The 21,357-nt window shown below is 38.0% G+C and overlaps 1 protein-coding gene across 2 annotated transcripts in view; it reads right to left on the reverse strand.

The window, feature by feature from the left end:
- Positions 1-13,286: 13,286 nt before the first annotated feature.
- Positions 13,287-21,357, reverse strand: part of LOC120539038 (1-acyl-sn-glycerol-3-phosphate acyltransferase alpha-like) — a 64,031-nt gene continuing 55,960 nt past the window's right edge. For both annotated transcript variants that reach the window (XM_039768733.1, XM_039768732.1), the window contains exons 7-8: positions 20,957-21,029; positions 13,287-18,399 (exon numbers count right to left, since the gene is read on the reverse strand). In XM_039768733.1, coding sequence (XP_039624667.1) covers positions 18,188-18,399; positions 20,957-21,029 — 285 coding nt within the window. In that variant the 3' untranslated portion in view covers positions 13,287-18,187. The remainder of the gene's footprint in view (positions 18,400-20,956; positions 21,030-21,357) is intronic.

The raw sequence follows: 21,357 nt of genomic DNA on the forward strand, positions 1-21,357 counted from the left end.
TAAGTAATTGTGTGGTAGCAGGAGCATTTTAAGTACACTGTGTGTGTTCAGGTGAAGGAGGAGAGAATGCTGGTGGCGTGGCATAATTTGGCATAGTACTTGCAATATTGTTAATGCAAATTCCAAAAAAGATGCTTTGTGACTCTGACTCACTAAATTAGCGAACATGTAGGGACGTTTAGTCCAAGAACTGGTTTCTTCACTCAGAATTCAGATGAATGAATACTGACACACAGTTCTCATGTAAATCCATCATATCTTAATTTTTCAGCAGTGTAGCAGAAACTGTAATGGACACAACCACAGGCACCATTAGTCCGTCCAAGTGTATTTGCTTACGTCGTACTCAAACGGCAGACCGCGGTCCACAATCCGGACCACCAAGACGTTTTTGGCGGACAGCAACTGTCTTCTGTGTAAGTCAAAAGTCTGAATATAAAAGCACCAAAATTATTGTTGTTTTATTATTTACTCTGTAGCAGGGTTGCCAACTGCCATTTTTTATGCCAAATAACTGAAATCTGGCATTTTTGAAAGCTGGCATATAAAATTTGCGTTTGGTCTACTGGAATTTTTTTGGTCTTTTTTACATGCTGTTTGGTCTATAAATTTGCCAGGAAACGGTAAGTGTGATTAAAAGCGGCAATGTAAAACGACATTTTGAGACGTAACACGCCGAGTACTACAATGCGAATTATCCACCAAAGTCAGAGCTTCGTTCGCATAAGATCGATGCCCTTAAATTGTCGTTGGTAGCGAGTTCATCGCTGATGACGAAAGCGACCACCACACAATCAAATGTTACAGAAGCTTCGCTACGCGTTGTTTGGGTTCTTGTCAGACATAAGAAAGCATTTACTGATGGAGAGGTTGTTAAAGAATGCATAATGTCTGCTTCTTCGGTTCTGTTTAGCGACAAAAAGTGTGTTGAACTGATTCAGCAGATACCATTATCAGACAGTACTGCTAGTCGTCGTGCAGATGACCTTTCTGACAGATCTTAAACAGGCTGAATTGCTTGCTCTTGTGTGCGATGAATCCACTGATAAAACTGACATGTCTCAACTCTGTGTGTTCACAAGATTTTGTGATGGCCATTATTTTGTTGAAGAGTTTCTGACATTACTACCGCTAGCAGAACAGACCCGCGGTGAGGACGTGTTTTCAGCATTATCGCAGTTTATGCACGCAGCTGGATTGGATGTAACAAAAATGGTTTCCCTTACAACAGACAGGGCACCAGCAATGACTGGTAAAGAGAGGACTTGTCACTCGTATGAAGGCACTTAAGCCCAACCTTGTTGCTTATCATTGCATCATTCATCAGTCGGCCTTCTGTTCAAAACTTTTTGACGAATTTGTGGAAGTGAAATGTAAAAATTAGCGATTTTTTTATGATGTAATTCGTCTCTGCAGCATCGTCTGTTTCATTCTTTTCTTGAAGAGATGTTTGCAGAATTTGGAGATCTGCTGCTTCACAATGACGTCAGATAGTTAAGCAAGGGCCGTGTGTTAGAAAGGTTCTGGAATCTCCATGAAGATGTAGCTGACTTCCTGCAGTCCTTGAATACAAAGAAAGCTGCAGAATTTTTAAAATTTATTCAAGACAGTGACAAGGTCGCACTGCTGGCATTTCTTATTGATATTACGGAACATATAAATACACTGAATTTGTCACTTCAGGGTGCAGACAAAACCGTTGTCGAATTGCAAGAAAAATGTTGTGCCTTTGAAGCAAAACTGAGCATTTTCATCAATGACTTGGAAGGTGGCAAGAAGCTGCATTTCCCAAACCTGAAGAGCTGCATGACAGCTGATCAACAGGCATGTTTTCAGTTGATTTCCACATTTCTACATCATTTGAAGGTCGAGTTTGTTGAATGTTTTAAGGATTTCAGAAAAGTGAAGCCTGTGTTTTTGTTTGTTGCTGATCCTTTCATTGTCCAGCCTGAAGGTGAATGGACATCTGTGGCTGCCTCAGTTTCTCCGAACTCAAACCCGTCACTGTTGCAAATGGAAGCAGCTGATTTGCAAGCTTTTTTGAAAGCATAATTGAACGAAGTCGGCATAACAATTTTTCGGTCAAAGTTTGTTCCAGATTCTCAGTATCCTGCTGCAAAGAAACTGGCGATTTCCGTGCTCACTATGTTTGGTTCAACATATTCTTGTGAGTGTGCGTTCTCCACTATGAACACTATCAAGACGAAACATCAAAGTGTAATTACCGACCAGAACCTCAGGAATCAATGAGAATTGCACTCACCGGTTACTCACCGAACTATGCTGCCATTATGAAATCGAAACAACAGTTTCACACTGAGTGACAATCATTTACGTACCAACTGTTGTAATTGGTGTGTTAATTGCAAGTAGTCATGTGACTTTTTTGAATTGTTTTCCATGTTTTGTGCATATCTTGGTCTTCTGTAAAAATGTTATCATTTGCGTTGAATCTATTACTAGCCTCCTACAGACCTACACCTACAGTCCTACAGACATACACGGTAAACCTGGCTGGTTGGTGTGGACCGGCATTTAAAAACTTTGAGTACCCCTGGCTTACGAGTATGGGACTGTAATTTTAAAGCTTTTCTTTTGATAATCGAAACGATAGCATTAGAGCAGAAATCAAATTTGGAAGTGACAGTCTCATGTGTTGACATCAGTAAGTTGCCATGAAAGGCACAGGTTTCTAGTATCTACTGTACACCCCTGGCAAAAATTATGGAATTGCTGCTCATGGAGAATGTTCATTCAGCTGTTTACAAATTATAGGTATGACACAAAACTATTTTATTTAAGAGCTGATGATTCTGGCATTGTAAAACATACCTCAAAAAAATTAAATGAAATTGTTGTAATTAATGTCACATTTTTTGTCAGACCCCCTGCCCTGGATTTGTTCCTGCCTTGTGCCCTGTGCTGGCTAAGTTTGGCTCCAGCAGACCCCCGTGACCCTGTGTTAGGTTATAGTGGGTTGTAAAATGACTGACTGACTGACTGACTAGCCCAAAAAATTACAATTAGTGCTTTGATGTTCCTCCTCTGGCTTTTATGACAGCCATGGACTTCACTAATGAAAAACAGTATTCTTCATTCATCAGGTTCCAACTTTCTTGTATGGCAATTGACAGATTAGCTTTGTAGGATGGAGCCTAATTTTCAGTTTCCACCATACATTTTCAATTCAGTTGACATCCAGACTTTGCTGGCCATGCCGTTGAGTTGGTATGCCTTTCCTGGAGAAATGTTTTAATGCTCTTTGCTCTGTGGCAAGATGCATTATCGTCCTGAAAAATGGCTTCATCATCACCAAATCACTTCATCATCACCATCACCATCAATTGATGGAATGAGAAAGTGTCCAACATTTCAATGTACTCCTGTGCCTTCACGATAGTGGCATTGATTGCCATCTTCCCATGTCCTTTACCTGACATACAACCCCATATCAGTGAGTGTGGTGTGCTTGTTTCATTCAGGCAGTCATCTTTATATGTTTCATTAGAATGCCACCAAGCAAAATTCCCATCATCATCTCCTTGGCCAATGTAGATTTAGATTAGATTAGATAAATTCTATTTATCCCAAGGGGAAATTCAGATACATACAATATAAGACACAAAAATAACCAGATTGGTAAAAAAATATATTTATTAATGAATTACAGCATTCTAAATATTGCCACCTTCTATATACAGTACTTCCCCTCCCAATCTCTACACCGTTCTGTATGTATCGTCCGTTGATTGAAACAGTTACTGGAAGTCTTCTTGCTTGAGGCTCTTCACTTCATCCATTGAAGAAAAACGTGTTCCCATCAGGTCACTTTTGATTTTCGGGAACAAGTAAAAATCACAGGGAGCTAAATCGGGCGAATAGGGAGGATGATCGAGGACAGGAATGTTTTTGTCAGTCAGAAGCTACTTTACAGAAAAAGAGAACATTCACAAGAAAGTTGATGTTGATTCTCTATTTGATTTTTTCACCCAACACTATCGCAACGACTCGTGTAACGATTGTTGTGCAAATACTGACTGGGCTGTTCACAGGATATACCTAGCCAGTCAGGGGTTTGAGAGGGCATGTAGGAGGGGATATAGTTTTATGATTCAAGTTCGGCTGACCTTCAGATGTTTTTCCAGAAAAGCCCCAAACCCAGTCCGGTTACTTTTATGTTTCACCTCATACAGCAGCAAAAAGATAAAAACAAGGACAAATAATAGCCAATCAATAAAACAATATGTAAATAAAAATAATTAATTAATTGCAAACAAACAAACAACCATAAATAAATATTGTTCAGATATACTGTATCAAAATGGTATTTCAAAATAAAGTTAACGAATGCCCTGGGAGGAAGCACTGAAATATCTGATAGCAGTTAGCAAAAAAGATCCTCTGAGGCAATCACTGATTCATCACTGAGTATTGCTTTCATCCAATTATCCACAGTCCATAACTTTTTTGCTATCTTTAGTCCACTGTAACTTTGTTTTCTTGTGTTTAGGTGTCAATCATAGTTTACGTTTGACCTTTCTCTATATAAATCTCATTTCCTTCAGCCAATTTCTTACAGTTCAGTCATAGACATTGAGTCCTGTTTCTGCCCACCTGCTTTGAAGTCTTCCTTGGTCCACCTGCATGTTTCCCTTTTCCAACTTTCCAATTTTATTTGTATTTGCTCCAAATTTTAGACACAGTCCATTTTAAGTTAACTTCTTGAAGGAATTGTATAATTCTTTCCATCGTTTTAGCTGACAGCTCTCTTGTTGCGGCCATGTTTACTGTCAATCAGTTCATTAAGGTCTACAAGCACTCGCTTTGAACTGCAGGCTAATTGGCCAAATTAGACTTGTGCAGGGATTTGTTTTAGAAAGGCACATTACCAGGTGATTCTATCATTTTTTGCTGTATTTGGTCTGAACAATAAAATGTACCATCAATTACAACAATATCATTTTATTTATTTGAGATATGTTTTACAATGCCGGAATGATCAGCTGTTAAATAAAAAAAGTTTTGTGTCACATCTGTGATTTGCTTTTTTGCAACAAAGCAAAACAGCTGAATGAACATCCTCCAAGAGTAGTGATTCCATATTTTTTTCCAGGGATTTTTAGAACATACTGTAATATACACTGCCCAAAGAATGATAAGAACGCTTCATCATTAGAGTCTGACACCAAGTCAATTAAGTTTCAGGGATATCAGCCTGTCTGGTTAGGAAGCATAAGCGATTGTGAGCCAACTTCACCTGCTTTGGTGCCAATGAAAGTGACAACAGGCGCACTGGAAAGGCAACAGCTAGACAACCCCCACAAAAGGGAATGGTTTTGCAAATGGTGTCCACAGACAATTGCTCTTCCCTTACCCTTCCTGACTGATTCTTCTCTAGTTTTTCTTTTTGCTATTGTCCTCGTCACGAGGTGATATGTGCAGCTGACTCAGGTTGCATGGGTAGCTCCTCCAGGATTGTACATTCATACGTGCCGTCGCATAAGGGTCATGGAGGAGATACCAGGAGATGGACTGTTACATGAGGAGAGCTGGGTGATGTGTAGACCAGTCAGGGGCATCAATGCCTTCAATGCCTTGGTCATCCAGGAATTGCCTACACACTCTGGCCACATGAGCCCAGGTATTGTCCTGCACCAGGAGGAATCCGGGGCCCACTGCACCAGCGTATGGTCTTGCAACCCTAACCCTAACCTTTTAAAGTTATTTTGAATATTGATTTTTAAAGAGTAGATGTAAATTAATTAATTAATATTGATTAGAAAGCTCTATGTCATGTATAAAAATTGTTAAAAATTAAATTTAATATCCCATTTAGTGTACCAGCGTGTTCTTTACCCCATATGGGGGTTCATCCTCCATTAACCCAAACCTAACCCTCTGTGGATTTCATCCCTCCCTTTCAGAGTACTGTTGCCTAATGCTGGAGGTGTGTGTGACCCTCCAAGGATAAGCCTGCCTAGACCATCACTGACCCACCGCCAAGCTGATCATGCCTAATGAGGTTGCAGGCTGGATAACGTTCACCACGGCACCTCCAGACTCTTTCACATCTCAATGTGAACCTGCTCTCATCTGTAATGAGAACAGGGCACAAAGGCTCCCTCCTGAACAGAACACAGAATTCTAAATTTTATGTTTATTCATTCTATGTCAGAGGAAGATGAACTTCAAATCTATTGTCATTTGTACAATTACAGTAAATTCATACTTTTATGTCTTCTGCAGACTAGTGACTATAGTAGCACAACACAAACACCAAACTGTATATTAAATGCAACACCACACGAAAGATTCAAGAATTGCTCATGCAATTATCAGTGTTAATGGCTGTTCCGTAACAATATGGCCTGTGGATAAAAACTGTCAAGGAATCTAATAACAGCTTTTACCAGAAAACATCACTGTGTAGATTGGCTCAGGTCTTTTCTAATACGGATTTGTTTTCTAAGCCAGTGTGTGTTATACCGTATACTGTAGGTACTGTGCATCAGTAAGATTTTAAGACAATTTCACCACCTCTGAAACGCCGTGTAGTCCTGAGCTGAGGAGGTGCTGTGCAGGATATGAAGCCACCAGTGAGTACGGAGTTAACCATGCATATACAGAAGCTGGTGAGCACAGATAGAGACATCCGGGCTTTCCCCAAAGGTCTGAGGAAGTAAAGGCGCTGGTGAGCCTTCTTGTTGACAGCTAAGATGGCCTGTGCCCACTTCAAATCATCAGTGACAGTAACTCCAAGAAACTTCAAGCTGCTGACACACTAAATAGGATCCCTTCCGATGCAGATGGGAGTGCAGTCGGCTTCCTGAAGACTACGACAAGCTCTGCAGTTTTGCTGACAATGAGAGAAAAAGACTGTTGTCTTGGTATCACTCTGTAAGAAGGCAAATGTCTTTTCTGTAAGCTTTCCCACTGTTTATGATCAGGGTGATGACGCTGATTTATTGGTGGAGCCGGAGCTGTGTTTAGACAAAGTCAAAGGTGAGTGGTCAAGGAAGTACAGCAGGAGACTCAGCACATTGTGTTATGAGGTGCCTCTGGTAATGGATACTCCACCCAGGAATGTTATTTTTGATGTTTCTGACCCAATATACTTTATGGTGATGGGTGAGAAAATAAAATGTAACCTCATGCTTTCATGCAGGAAGGAGAGTGAGAATTTTATGTCAGAATGGAACTCAGTGGTGATCAGTTTTGTACAATGATCCATAACATCCATAAAATAAATAAATAAATAAATTCAAAAACTCACATTTTATGAAAAAAAGAAAAAAAAAACATATACAGTAAGTCCTTTTTCATAATCCATATAATTTACTCATCTGTTATTCTGAAAATGTAAGAAAGTCAGGTGTTTTTTGCTAAAATCTTGAACCTGAATTTTCAGCACACACGTAAAAGGGGAAACCTAAAGTCTCATGGGATTGACTTTTTTGAACCTCTCCCTGTCATTCATTGGTCAAGAGTCCTGTCATCAACTCAAAAAGTGACTATTTCCTGTTTAAGTGTGTGCTGATAATTCAGGTACTATAGAACAATATTTTAGCAAAAAAAAAATCATGTCTTTGGGCGTTTTGAGCATATGTGAGAATTATGCAAAAGGAGTAACATGAGATTTTTTTTTTCTCATTGTAAACTCCTTTGCATTATCTACAGAAATAGAGGTGGCCGAATCATGTGATGGTGTAAAAAAAAAAAACAGCACTTCCTTTTGTCTCTTAGTGAATCAGACTTTGGAAACCATCCGGTGTATTATTCTATTGGCTGAACATTGGGCAGGAAAGAACTAAGCAGAGGAGTTTTGTTTTTGCTTAAGTGTCCAATTCACGAACATTTTGTGTCTTTCTTGATTTGACTGCTCCAGGTCAGTCATGCTGGTTGTCTTGGCTGTAGATAATGAATTATAAGAAGTCATATTTAACAGGCTAAAATCAAAATTATTAAATACTGAGTTTGAAGTAAAAAACATGGAAACGTACCACACAAACAACAAAAATACGATAACATCCAATGATACTAAAATCTGTGACATGTCACAATTTTTCTGAGCCATAATGGACGATACCTAGAACTAAAATCAGAACGGTAAAGGGTTTGTAACAAAGGGTGATGACTGGCATAATACCAACAAAAACAAGTTAAAAAGTTAATGTTATATCAAGAATCCAATGACGGTAAGGCAGCGTAAGAAGTGAGTCTTATAATATGGATACTAATGACTAGCAAACAGATCATTCCAAAGTTTGGTGGCAGTAAAGCTAAAGCTTGACTTCTTACGGTAGTTTTATTCTTTTAATTTTTAAAAATCTGGTATGTTGTGATCACAATGGATGCGCTGCACACATACAGGCTCATGTGTGTGACACCAGATGTATATCATGTGCCCTTCACTTTAAGGATCAACACGTCCATGACGCTGGGTGGCTTTTTGAATAAATAATGGATGTGCTCACAGGGAAGTGGAGCAGGTGCGAGTGATCGTCTGTGAAGACGGGTTGGAGCGAGTTGGTCAGCCAACCGAGCATTGCCTTGCCAGCATGTGTGGGTGGCCTGATTGCCTTGTTTTTAGTCTGGAGCAGCATTTAGGTGACACCTGCAACTCTCTGCGGTGTTATAAAGGGGAGCACAGGATTGGAGAAGGGTGGAAAAATCAAGGAGAGAGAAGCAAGAGGGCTGAAACTGAGCTGAGAGAGCAACATTCAAGTGGAGAGACAGGACAAGACAGCCAGCCAGTATTGGGAAAGGCAGCGTGGTCATTGGTCCCGGGGTTAAAAGAAGGAACAGCGCTCTGGTGACGGATCATCCCCACTGATTATTCAGAGGAGTGGGTGCAATCGAGGTGGTGTCCTCTTCAGGAATCCAAGGTATGCGAACGAGAAGAAAGATGAGTAGACAACCAATCCCGAGTGGTCTGGCCGACGCTGCCCAAGGCAGCCAAGGCAGTGGTCTGGCTGGAGAGGACCGCGGCTGTTGAGGTGTCCGCCAGGTGAGCCAGCAGTGGGAGAGCAGGAGTACAGTGAGAGAGTTGTTCTGGGCTCGTTCAGAAGTGAAAGCAACATTAACCTAATGACTGTGATGGTTGTCTATTTTCGTTTTACATCCTTTTTTTTTTTAATCTCACCAGTTTTCACTTTTTTTTTAATTATTTATTTACATTTGAAAGCACTGCACTTGTGATGACCGTTTTGGTTTTGAACTGATTTTAATAAAAGCACTTTTGCACCTACCTATTGCTTTGTGTGTGCTTGTCAGGCTCATCCCGGTTTTGACTATTAAAGGGGCTTCAAAAACAGAAGTGGGAGCATGAAGCCAATTTACATCATCACACATAGACACTCAAAAGCAGTGATAGTATGCACAAGGCGCTGGCAATCTGAATGCAAAGAAATGTGTTGATACAGTCATATGAAAAAGTTTGGGACACCCTCTTAATTCTTTGGATTTTTCTTTATTATTGGCTGAGCTTTCAAAGTAGCAACTTCCTTTTAATATATGACATGCCTTATGGAAACAGTAGTATTTCAGCAGTGACATTAAGCTTATTGGATTAACAGAAAATATGCATCATAACAAAATTAGACAGGTGCATAAATTTGGGCACCTCAACAGAGATATGACATCAATACTTAGTTGAGCCTCCTTTTACAAATATAACAGCCTCTAGACGCCTCCTATAGCCTTTGATGAGTGTCTGGATTCTGGATGGAGGTATTTTTGACCATTCTTCCCTACAAATTCTCTCCAGTTCAGTTAAATTTGATGGCTGGCGAGCATGGACAGCCTGCTTCAAATCATCCCATAGATTTTCGATGATATTCAAGTCAGGGGACTGTGACGGCCATTGCAGAATATTGTACTTCTCCCTTTGCATGAATGCCTTTGTAGATTTCTAACTGTGTTTTGGGTCATTCTCTTGTTGGAATATCCAACCCCTGCGTAACTTCAACTTTGTAACTGATGCATGAACATTATCATTAAGAATTTGTTGATATTGGGTTGAATTCATCCGACCCTCGACTTTAACAAGGGCCCCAGTCCCTGAACTAGCCACATAGCCCCACAGCATGATGGAACCTCCACCAAATTTGACAGTAGGTCGGAGGTGTTTTTCTTGGAATGCGGTGTTCTTCTTCCGCCATGCAAAGCGCTTTTTGTTATTACCAGATAACTCAATTTTTGTCTCATCAGTCCAAAGCACTTTGTTCCAAAATGAATCTGGCTTGTCTAAATGAGCATTTACAGTGCATCCGGAAAGTATTCACAGCGCATCACTTTTTCCACATTTTATGTTACAGCCTTATTCCAAAATGGATTAAATTAATTTTTTTCCTCAGAATTCTACACACAACACCCCATAATGACCACATGAAAAAAGTTTACTTGAAGTTTTTGCAAATTTATTAAAAATAAAAAAACTGAGAAATCACATGTACATAAGTATTCACAGCCTTTGCTCAATACTTTGTCGATGCACCTTTGGTAGCAATTACAGCCTCAAATCTTTTTGAATATGATGCCACAAACTTGACACACCTATCCTTGGCCAGTTTCGCCCATTCCTCTTTGCAGCACCTCTCAAGCTCCATCAGGCTGGATGGGAAGCGTCGGTGCACAGCCATTTTAAGATCTCTCCAGAGAGTCTGGGCTCTGGCTGGGCCACTCAAGGACATTCACAGAGTTGTCCTGAAGCCACTCCTTTGATATCTTGGCTGTGTGTTTAGGGTCGTTGTCCTACTAAGATGAACTGTCGCCCTAGTCTGAGGTCAAGAGCACTCTGGAGCAGATTTTCATCCCAGATGTCTCTGTACATTGCTGCAGTCATCTTTCCCTTTATCCTGACTAGTCTCCCAGTTCCTGCCGCTGAAAAACACCCCCATAGCATGATACTGCCACCACCATGCTTCACTGTAGGGATGGTATTGGCCTGCTGATGAGCGGTGCTTGATTTCCTCCAAACGTGATGCCTGGCTTTCACACCAAAGAGTTCAATCTTTGTCTCATCAGATCAGAGAATTTTGTTTCTCATGGTCTGAGAGGCCTTTAGGTGCCTTTTACAGGCTGCCATGTGCCTTTTACTAAGTAGTGGCTTCCGTCTGGCCACTCTACCATACAGGCCTGATTAGTGGATTGCTGCAGAGATGGTTGTCCTTCTGGAAGGTTCTCCTCTCTCCACAGAGGACCACTGGAGCTCTGAGAGTGACCATCGGGTTCTTGGTCACCTCCCTGACTAAGGCCCTTCTCCCCCGATCGCTCAGTTTAGATGGCCTGCCAGCTCTAGGAAGAGTCCTGGTGGTTTTGAACTTCTTCCACTTAATGGATGATGGAGGTCACTGTGCTCATTGGGACCTTCAAAGCAGCAGAAAATTTTCTGTAACATTCCCCAGATTTGTGCCTCGAGACAATCCTGTCTCGGAGGTCTGCAGACAATTCCTTTGACTTCATGCTTGGTTTGTGCTCTGACATGAACTGTCAACTGTGGGACCTTATATAGACAGGTGTGTGCCTTTCCAAATCATGTCCAATCAACTGAATTTACCACAGGTGGACTCCAATGAAGCTGCAGAAACATCTCAAGGATGATCAGGGAGGGGAAACAGGATGCACCTGAGCTCAATTCTGAGCTTCATGGCAAAGGCTGTGAATACTTATATACATGTGCCTTCTCAATTTTTTTATTTTTAATAAATTTGCAAAAACCTCAAGTAAACTTTCTCCACGTTGTCATTATGGGATTTTGTGTGTAGAATTCTGAGGAAAAAAATGAATTTAATCCATTTTGGAATAAGGCTGTAACATAACAAAATGTGGAAAAAGTGATGCGCTGTGAATATTTTCTGGATGCACTGTACATACAACAAGCAACTCTGTTTGTGGTGCGAGTGCAGAAAGGGTTTCTTTCTTATCACCCTACCACACAGATGTTCTTTGTGCAAATTGCACTGAATTGTAGAATGATGTACAGATGCACCATCTGCAGCAAGATGTTCTTGCAGGTCTTTGAGATGATCTGTGGGTTGTCTGTAACCATTCTCACAATCCTGCGCACGTGCCACTCCTGTGTTTTTCTTGGCCTGCCAGACCTGGGTTTAACAGCAACTGTGCCTGTGGCCTTCCATTTCCTGATTACATTCCTTAGAGTTGAAATTGACAGTTTAAACCTCTGAGAGAGCTTTTTGTAGCCTTCCCCTAAACCATGATACTCAACGATCTTTGTTTTCAGATCTTTTGAGAGTTGCTTTGAGGATCCCATGCTGTCACTCTTCAGAGGAAAGTCAAAGGGAAGCACAACTTGCAACTGACCACCTTAAATACCTTTTCTCATGATTGGACACACCTGTCTATGAAGTTCAAGGCTTAACGAGCTAATTCAACCAATTTGGTGTTGCACGTAATCAGTATTGAGCAGTTAAATATATTCAAATCAGTAAATTACAAGGGGACCCAAATGTTTGCACAGCCAGTTTTTCACATTTAATTTAATTTCATACAACTAAATATTGCTTCACTAAAAATCATTTGTTCGGAAAACACCCCAGTACTCAGATGTTCTTAGGAATTGAAAGACATACCACTGTTATCTTTTTTTGTTGAAAGTAAATTATTATGCAGGTTGAGAGGGGTTCCCAAACTTTTTCATATGACTGTATATTATTGTGGGAAGTTAGGAAAGGTGGCCCACCTGCTTCAAATGAATATTTGCAATAAAGAGCAAACAGGGCATTGTCAACCAGATTTTACTTGTTGTGACAACTTCTGTCATCCTACCCTTCCACATGTGTTTCTATGGAGGTCCCATTTCCAAAGTACAAAAATAAAACATGTGACATGTTACTGAGGTTACTGTTTTGCCAAGTGTAGATAAAACATTTAGGAATATTTTAGCTCATTCCTTGTACACATATAGAAGCAGGACATGATGAGCTGTGGCCTAATTGAGAATGTATGATACAAAACTACATGGTCTTGCTAATACAGCATAATAGGCAAAGGTTTGTATAATATTCATAAAGGAAAAATAATGTAATGTGTTATTTGCTGGCAGTCAAACAATTTGCATAAATGCATAGTTAACAGAGATGTGACCATGTTGAAATTAAAGATTAATGAACACAGCTGCAATTAGGGTTGTAAAGGGTGAATAAAAAAACACGAAACATTTATTAAAATCAGACATTTTTAATAAATTAGCAATAAAATAAACACATACACTTGTGCACAAAGCCAGAAGCAAAACAAAAAAGGCAAACATTGATAAATACGTACCATATATAATTATATAAAAAAGTAATTACAAAGCATAAACTGATGCACCGTTAAGCCCTGGGTTTCAGTGAATCACTCCGTGGCCACCAAACAGAGTCTTGTCTTGTCAGTGTGCAAAATTCCCAGCAGTGTTCTGGCTGACTCAATAATACATTACTATAGACCAACGTGGACTTGGTCAGCTGCTTGCCTTTTAGAAGCTTGTTAGATGTGTAAACACTTCTAAGTTATATTTTTAAAAGAGAGCTGAAAAGGCAGAAAAACATTGTTTAATGAAAACTGGCACGAGCAAAGCAGAATCAAATCCGAAAGTAAGGCTGAAGAGCAGTCAGAGTAGACATGAAAACCGAAAAGTAACTTAAACAGATACATGGGATATCTGCTTGGTGGTGACAGGCGTGATCAACAAAACTCCTGGGGTGTTTGTTTACTTCTATTCAGGCTTCAATATTTATAGCCTTTAAAAGATGAACAGTCGCCCAAATATTTAATTAAAACTGCTTCTTTTTCCTTAGGAATAACAAACAAATTCTTAATCTTTTGGGTTATAAGTGCTGTCACTATAATGTGTTGCTGGATCCCAGACCCCAGTAAGCAGGTTCTTGATACTGGAGGAGATATTCACTTTCTAGGTCTCGTCATTGAATATAAACATTATCAGACATTCCAGCAAAGATTTGCCGAAACCATTTCAAATTTCATGGCTCTCAGAGCCCTAGAACTAATTTCCATAGAGAACTTTTTTTTCCAAACTTTTTTCAGCACTCTATGGTACTGTAGTATTTAAAATACTCTTGTAAAGCATCAGTAGTATGGAGTCTTTGTTATAAGAATGACATTTTAACACAAATTAAAAGTAATGCTTATTTAAATAAAATCACATATATTCAAAAATAAAAGAAAAACATTAAAAAAAAAACATATCACACAAAAACAAAAGAGAGGTACCAGTTACCGTAGTGTGTTAGCTTTAAAACTCCAAGTACCACGTGACGGTATCTAACGTACCAGATGATGGTCAAGTTTTATTTCACTTCCAAGTAAAAAGGAATGGTAAGGCCAAGACAACATTAATTACCTATCACTTCACAGCTTTTACATATCCAGTGCATTACACTATAACTTGATTACCCAGATCCACCGATACCTGACAGAAATGAACTGGCTACATCAAGATGCCTCGCTGTTAAATGGTTGTACAATTTGTTGGCTGTCAAATCACTCGGGCCAGATTTACTAAATGCACACACATGGCCAGGAAACCATATAACCACACTAAACTACTGCAAGTGTATTTATCACAAAGGTTCAGATTGAATATCCAATTTTATAACCACAATGTGATTGATAAAGGCTGAAGGTGATTCTGTGCTTCTTTAAAAGCTTTCTAAAAAAGAAAAGAAGCTGTCAAAAAAGGAATTTAAATAAAGAAACACAGGCAATGTTCTGGTCAAAGTGTGTGCTTGTGGCAAACATTTTGACTATCAATTTCACATAAGTTAAAAATGCAGTATGATATTAAGGTGCCTTCACAGGTTTACTGTCTTAAGTTCATGTGCAACTCTTGGTCCTTATTTAGCACCAAATTAAAAGACTACGATTGTTATCATTCATGTTAACCAATACCTTTCTTGGGCACCCCTCACACTAGCATCCTAACCTATGATGAATCCAACTTCCACAACTCCTGGCATTAAAATTCATAAAATACAGTTTCATAGTATCTTTTAATAAAGCACTATCAAACAATGTACAATGTGCAGGATGGAAGTAGAATGATCAGCACTGCTCTGTGTGCCTTGGTTTAATTGCTAGCGCAGTTGGTATCTGTGTGGAGTCTGCAGATTCCTCCTGTTATCAAAGTTGTGAGGAAAATAAGACAGCCAAGTACAAAGGCAAAGTGAACGCAAGTTACTTGTTAAGTAGGACAGCTATCTCCACCAACAGTAGTTTGCACTTTACTGTTGTATTTGTTAATAAGTTTTTTGGAAATAAAATGCTTTGGAGGTGCATGGCGTAGTTTCACATTGTTTCAACAGACATCTAAGGATCTTTACTCACTTAGTCTGAAGCTGTACATAAAACATAAGGGCCAGAGGGGCAGTGATGAGCAGTTGCCTTAGTTATTGGTCGCTTTGTTACCAAATTCCTAAATTCCACATTTTCAATGCATAATTCTTTGTTGTAAAGGTAGTGCTTCACTGGCAAAAATAACATAAGAAAAGAAGAATGTGTATGAAAAACCATCTGTTTTACATTCAACAGAGGTTTTCTTGCTAATTGTGACTGCTGAATTTCCATGTTTTGAGCCTTAGTTCTTAAAGTCATCTCTACTGTACCTTAAAAGTGCTGTACTTTATCGATTTGTATTCTAAGTATTGTGAAATCTCACACTGCCTTGGATTTATAAGGTACAAAGTACAAATGATTGACCCTCCATTTGATAAGAAAAAAATGTGTTGTATACTTCAGTGTCCAAAGGAAAAACAGGTAAAGCAAACCAGCTCAATTTATACTTTGATCAACTCACACAGCAAATGTTTTTCTTCAGTCCAGGAAGGTGCTTTAAAGTATGCCAAGCTGCTTTTGTAAGTCTGGCTCTCTGCACTACTTTCAACCTCTTTTACAACCCACAAAGTTTTTTGTACCATGATATCAGGCCTCATTTAAAGAGACAAGTTGAGTTAAGCAAAATAAGATGATTTAAATTTTGATACATTTGCAAAAAAAACTATATGCACACTCTTCAAATAAGTTTTTGTTAATTAGCTGCCAATATTGTAACATTGTAAAAATACTGAAGCGTACATACAGTATGTGTAAGCAGTCATGCCTGTGAGCATTCCAACTATTTGTACTTGAAGTAGTTTGATTTCAAATAAAGAAAAACTATAACTCTCTTTAAATGTAGGTTTTGTCATTTTGTTATCCTAGCAGCTTTAAATTCCAAACTGTATGCTCTTTCACTTCTGAGAAAGCATTTTGTGGTATCAATGGACATCACTGGGCTCAACTCTGAAACCTTTAGTCTCAGCCAAGTAATTGCTGTTTCTTCTATTATCAAAACTATATTTCATTGTCTGTTTCATTTTAGCAATCAATCAGTTTTCAAAAATGCCTGCTCTAATTGCTTGCTTATGTGGCACAAAGCAGAAGGCTGTCGGGTAAAAAACATCGGGCTTTAAGTGTGCAATGGTGCAAAGCACTATTCCAGGTCTCATGCTGGCAGCCTTAACCAATTGCAAATGTCACATCTTATATTTTATGGTGAAAGGTTTGGCACACTAAACCAAAGAAGGATGTTGCCCTTCCCAACTAAAGGCTTACTAGACTGATGCAGCCTGACAATATTAAAGAATTACAAGTAAAGTTCTGATCCTAATGCTAAGGATCAAAAACCAGAAATCAGTTTTCCTGTTGTAACATGAATAGTATAGTATCAGAATATTTTGGAAAACATTTTATTATAGCCTTTACAGAGTAACATACTATATTGATTATGAATATTCATTATTCTTTGTTTAGTAGGATACTCTGTAAATAGGAGATATGTTGTGTTGGTCCCTGGAAAAATGTTAAATATTTGTGGAGGGCACAACTCTTAGAGAAATAAGTTTATGCAAAAGACAGAGGATGTCTGCCAAAAAGTAACTGAGGAAACTGGAAAATTTTATAAAAATTGTTACGTTGTCATTATAGTCTTTTAAAAATGAAAATGACTTCCTAAAAAAACTAAAATTCTAAACTGCAAACTATTCAGGAAAGTCACAATATACAAGAAATATTTTGAGTAAATCTAGTGAGATATTCAGTTTTCTTCTTCTCCAAAGTAGCCATGTAATTGTGTACACCACAACATGTCAGATGTCATTCTTTTCATCATACAGTGTAGTCCTCTTGACTGTACTGCTGGATACAACTGTGTATAAGAGCAAAGCTCAAACACTGTGCCTTATACAAGGCTTGCTTACTGAAGCGAAAAAGTGCTATTTACCACAAAGCATTCCTTAAGGTGCAGTGAAGGCCAAATGAGCCAAAGAAAAGGGACTGTTTGCTTGATATGTCTAGGCAGAGACCCACAATGCTGTTAAACACAGAAAACACATTGTGCATTCCATTTTACTACTACACCTCCATTTTACAAAAAAACTACTACAGATTACCCAGTTGGTTTAGAGGATAACCACAATTTACTATTGTCCTCTTAGTATTGCTTGCCCAATAATAAAACATAAGGTTTACTTTCTTTGCTTTAAGCTTACTGTGTCTCATCAACTGAATGCTTCAGTTTATTTAACTACACTAAATCCACTTAGTATACAACACTTAAGTCAGATTTTATTTCCTGTTGCCAAATAAGAGGATTAACTTGAAGGAGGTTCTTGTATGACAGTGCTACACAGGATCTAAGCAACAGTTCAGACTTGAAGAAACTAAATGTAACTTATCTGATGAAAAATCAATTAAATGGGACGGGCAAAAGAACTGCTACATGAATGCATTTGCAAACTCGTGTCTTTATAAAGACCAAGACAAGGAACAGGTTTCATTGGCAGGCAAATGCAAAACTTCAGCTGCCTTTAATTTTCTGCAAGTCAAAGGGAGGGAGCACCAAGTAATTTAGTCCACCTCACTAGGAAGAAATACACCTCATCATTATACACAATGAATTTTAAAATAAGTAATAACTTAATGATATAAGCTGACTGAAATGAGTGCACACTGATAGAGAGGGTTCCCTTTTGATGAAGGGCTCCCATATCTTCACCTGTGAGAAAATCACTTGAGAAATGAGTAGACCAGTTTACTACTCTTCTCAATACTTTAGCTCCTCCCCCTCTTTCCTCCCTTTTCTGGTATAGTTTCGTGCACCATCGTCACCAGTGTCTCTTGGATGACATGTTCATGCTTTCATCAGAGTAGCGTCTCCTTCCATTTGGGTCCTCATCAGATGGCCAGGGACATTGGCTATATTTTGTGAAGAACTGGAAGAATTGGAAATTTGAAGAAAGGTAGACAACATAAGCTCACGTGTCCTGTCAGCTAACTCAGGGACATCATTTGAGGACAGGCCCCGTGTGTTGATCGGGGGTAAAATCCGAACTGAACACCTCCCTGGAATTAAGAATAATAATTTATTTAAGTAATCAGCTTCACACGACAGGATATACATTATTTTCACTGTTTCTAATGTGTGAATGTCAAAATAATAATGTTTAATTTTGATCACATGGCAAGAATACTGCAAGAATTTAATGTTCTGGTGGTATTTATATGCATAATGGGCAATATCATTTTTCACTAACTGCCAGGAAAACCATAATGTGCATTACAAAAACATCTGGTGATATTTTAGGCTGGCATCTGGCTTAACTTCAAACTATCTGCTATTTACCTGCAACATTATGATTACAAAGAGATCAAGTATATACAAAATTGGCTAGGTACTACTAGTGGGTAAGCCTTGACATTACCTTTATATCATCTGATCTCTAGTATTTCACCATAGTTTCTCTGTACTGTGTATGGTATTTGATATTGCTAGTAGAATATATTGAGTTATATTTAATTGTGTCAAAAAATGGAATTAAAAATCTAGCATGCTATTATTTCATAAAAAAGGCAAAGTTATGTCCTAAAAACAAAATCGTTGCACATCTGGACTGCTACCGAATAAAACAAAATAACTGAGGAACATGCTCCAAGGTTGTTAAAATACAATAGCCTTGAGAGCTGTCTTATGATTCATCCAGATGAAGCTTTTGTTTTTTATTTAATGAAATTAAAATGTATTTTTATGGCATCAGAACAAATTAATGAATAGTAGATTGCAAAAAAGTGAATACAAATTTCATTTTTATAATATTTACAAGAACAAAAATAAATCTATAACCCTTAAATTTTTCATATTCATATATTTATTATTTTTGAGACCAAAAAGCATTTGCCTTGAATAACTTCCTGAATAAATAAAATACCAGTTAAAACTATGAAACATTGACTGTTCCCATTGTAAATATCTGAACTCCAGCACTAGAAGCAACATTGGGAATGTGCTTGCTGTCTATACATTTTGGATAGCCTGGTGAAGTCTGTGTCAGTAGCTAAACAAATCAACCAAATATATCCAACCAGCTTGCCATCTAACAAAAAATAAGCAAAATAATCAAAACCTGTTATATTGCAAATATTTATAGAGAGCAAATTGGTTTATCAATACTCTAATCTCTTTTGGTAATAATATGTAAACGTTTTTGTATAAAGATTCCATATTAAGTAATCTTATTTATTTAATGTATTTATTGATTGATTACCAATTTTTAATAAGTAAATATGGAGAAAAGCCAAGCAAAATGACACCTTTTATTTGCTAAATAAAAAGATTACAATATGCAAGCTTTCGAGGCAACTCAGGCCCCTTCTTCTACATCTTGCCTGAAGAAAGGGCCTGAGTTGCCTCAAACTTAGTTATTGGAATGATAAATACAGGAGCCAGAAATATGATGGCATAAATAATAATAAGATGTTATGGTTGGAAATATTGGGGTTTTTTTTAGTTTGTTTTGTAATTTCCAAGTCTCGATTTGTATGACATTCTTCACTATATATACATATATGCACCTTTATAAAAACTGCAGCCAAAACAAGTTAGCAAATAATTATTTGGAACAGTAATAATATTCCCCTGAAGCAACACTTTTGTTTGTTAAAATCAATAACAACTAAGATAAGTTTAATAGCCCATACATTTCAAACAATCTATAGATTTCAGAGTGGCTATGCAAACATCCATCTCTACATGTTGGTTAGCATAGCCATATAAGAATGTCACTGTGCTCCAAGAATGACCATATGGAATTTAAGGTATTTTTTAAAAAAAAAGTGCAAAAGAATTCAACTTTAAACTCAAAGACTAAGACATCTGAACAGGAATAGAAGTTAATGTTCCTAATGTATGGTTAAATTTAAGGGCAGAGTGTGTGACTGAATGTCTTCTGCTTGTACATCACTTTGTGAATGGCAGGATAGTTCAAAACATTGTAAAGTTTCAAATTGAACTATTGTTATGTTACAGGAGCTGCAACAGACCATTCATTTGAAACAATCTAGTCTAGTCTATGAAGGAATTCTTTGTTGCATGGTAATGCCAGACTGCACCTTGTGAACACCACTTGTGAGCTGTTACAGCATTTTACATGAATGGTGCTGGTTCATCCATCTCACAACCCGGACCTTGCAGCAATAGGTTTCCTTCTCTTTGGTTAGTAGAAAAAACTATTTGGGTGAAAGCAACCACCAGAACAATAAAATCTTATTTGTAGCACCTTGACATAGATGTCTTCTGGGGAAGGATGGATGTCTTAGTGTCATGATGGAACAGATGTCTGGAAGTTTAAAAACTGCATGGAGGTAGTACTTAAATAAAATCTTTCTTTTGTTTATAAGCATACAAGCTTTTAAATGTACCTGTGTACAACGTATTACATTAGTTTGTCAAATACCCTTATATAGTCATGATATTACAAATACTGTCACTAAAGCCAGGATTGTCCATATTTTTGACCATTTCTGAAAGTCAAAGATTTCAATATCAGGCACTGCATGACTGCATTTGAAATGTGTTTTACAGAAATTAAATACACAAAAGGCCAGCACAACGAAAAAGGCATACCTGTAGTAAACTTTCTCTCCTTTTTATTGTAGAAGTCTTTATAAGACGACATTACTACAGGAACTATAGGAACCTAAATACAATTAAAAAGAAAAAAGAAAAACAAGTTTGAAAGTGCAAAACCACCTATTTAAATACAGCTGAAAGTAAACATTCTGCATTGAAACAGTTACACATACCAGTCATGCAGTCTTCAACAAAAGCATCTATCACTATTCCCATACATACAGCATGTTATTGTATATGTATATGGGAATAGTCCAATAAATTAATAAGGACAATCTCAGAGACACACACCTATATATAGTCTACAGTACATATACTGTATACCATACTGTAGGTTACATTTTAATCAGAACACTAAACAGAACTTCAAAAAACATGGTTGACTTCAAAAGAAT

The sequence above is a fragment of the Polypterus senegalus genome, chromosome 11 (genome assembly GCF_016835505.1).
Source record: "Polypterus senegalus isolate Bchr_013 chromosome 11, ASM1683550v1, whole genome shotgun sequence".
In the NCBI taxonomy this organism is placed as follows: domain Eukaryota; kingdom Metazoa; phylum Chordata; class Cladistia; order Polypteriformes; family Polypteridae; genus Polypterus; species Polypterus senegalus.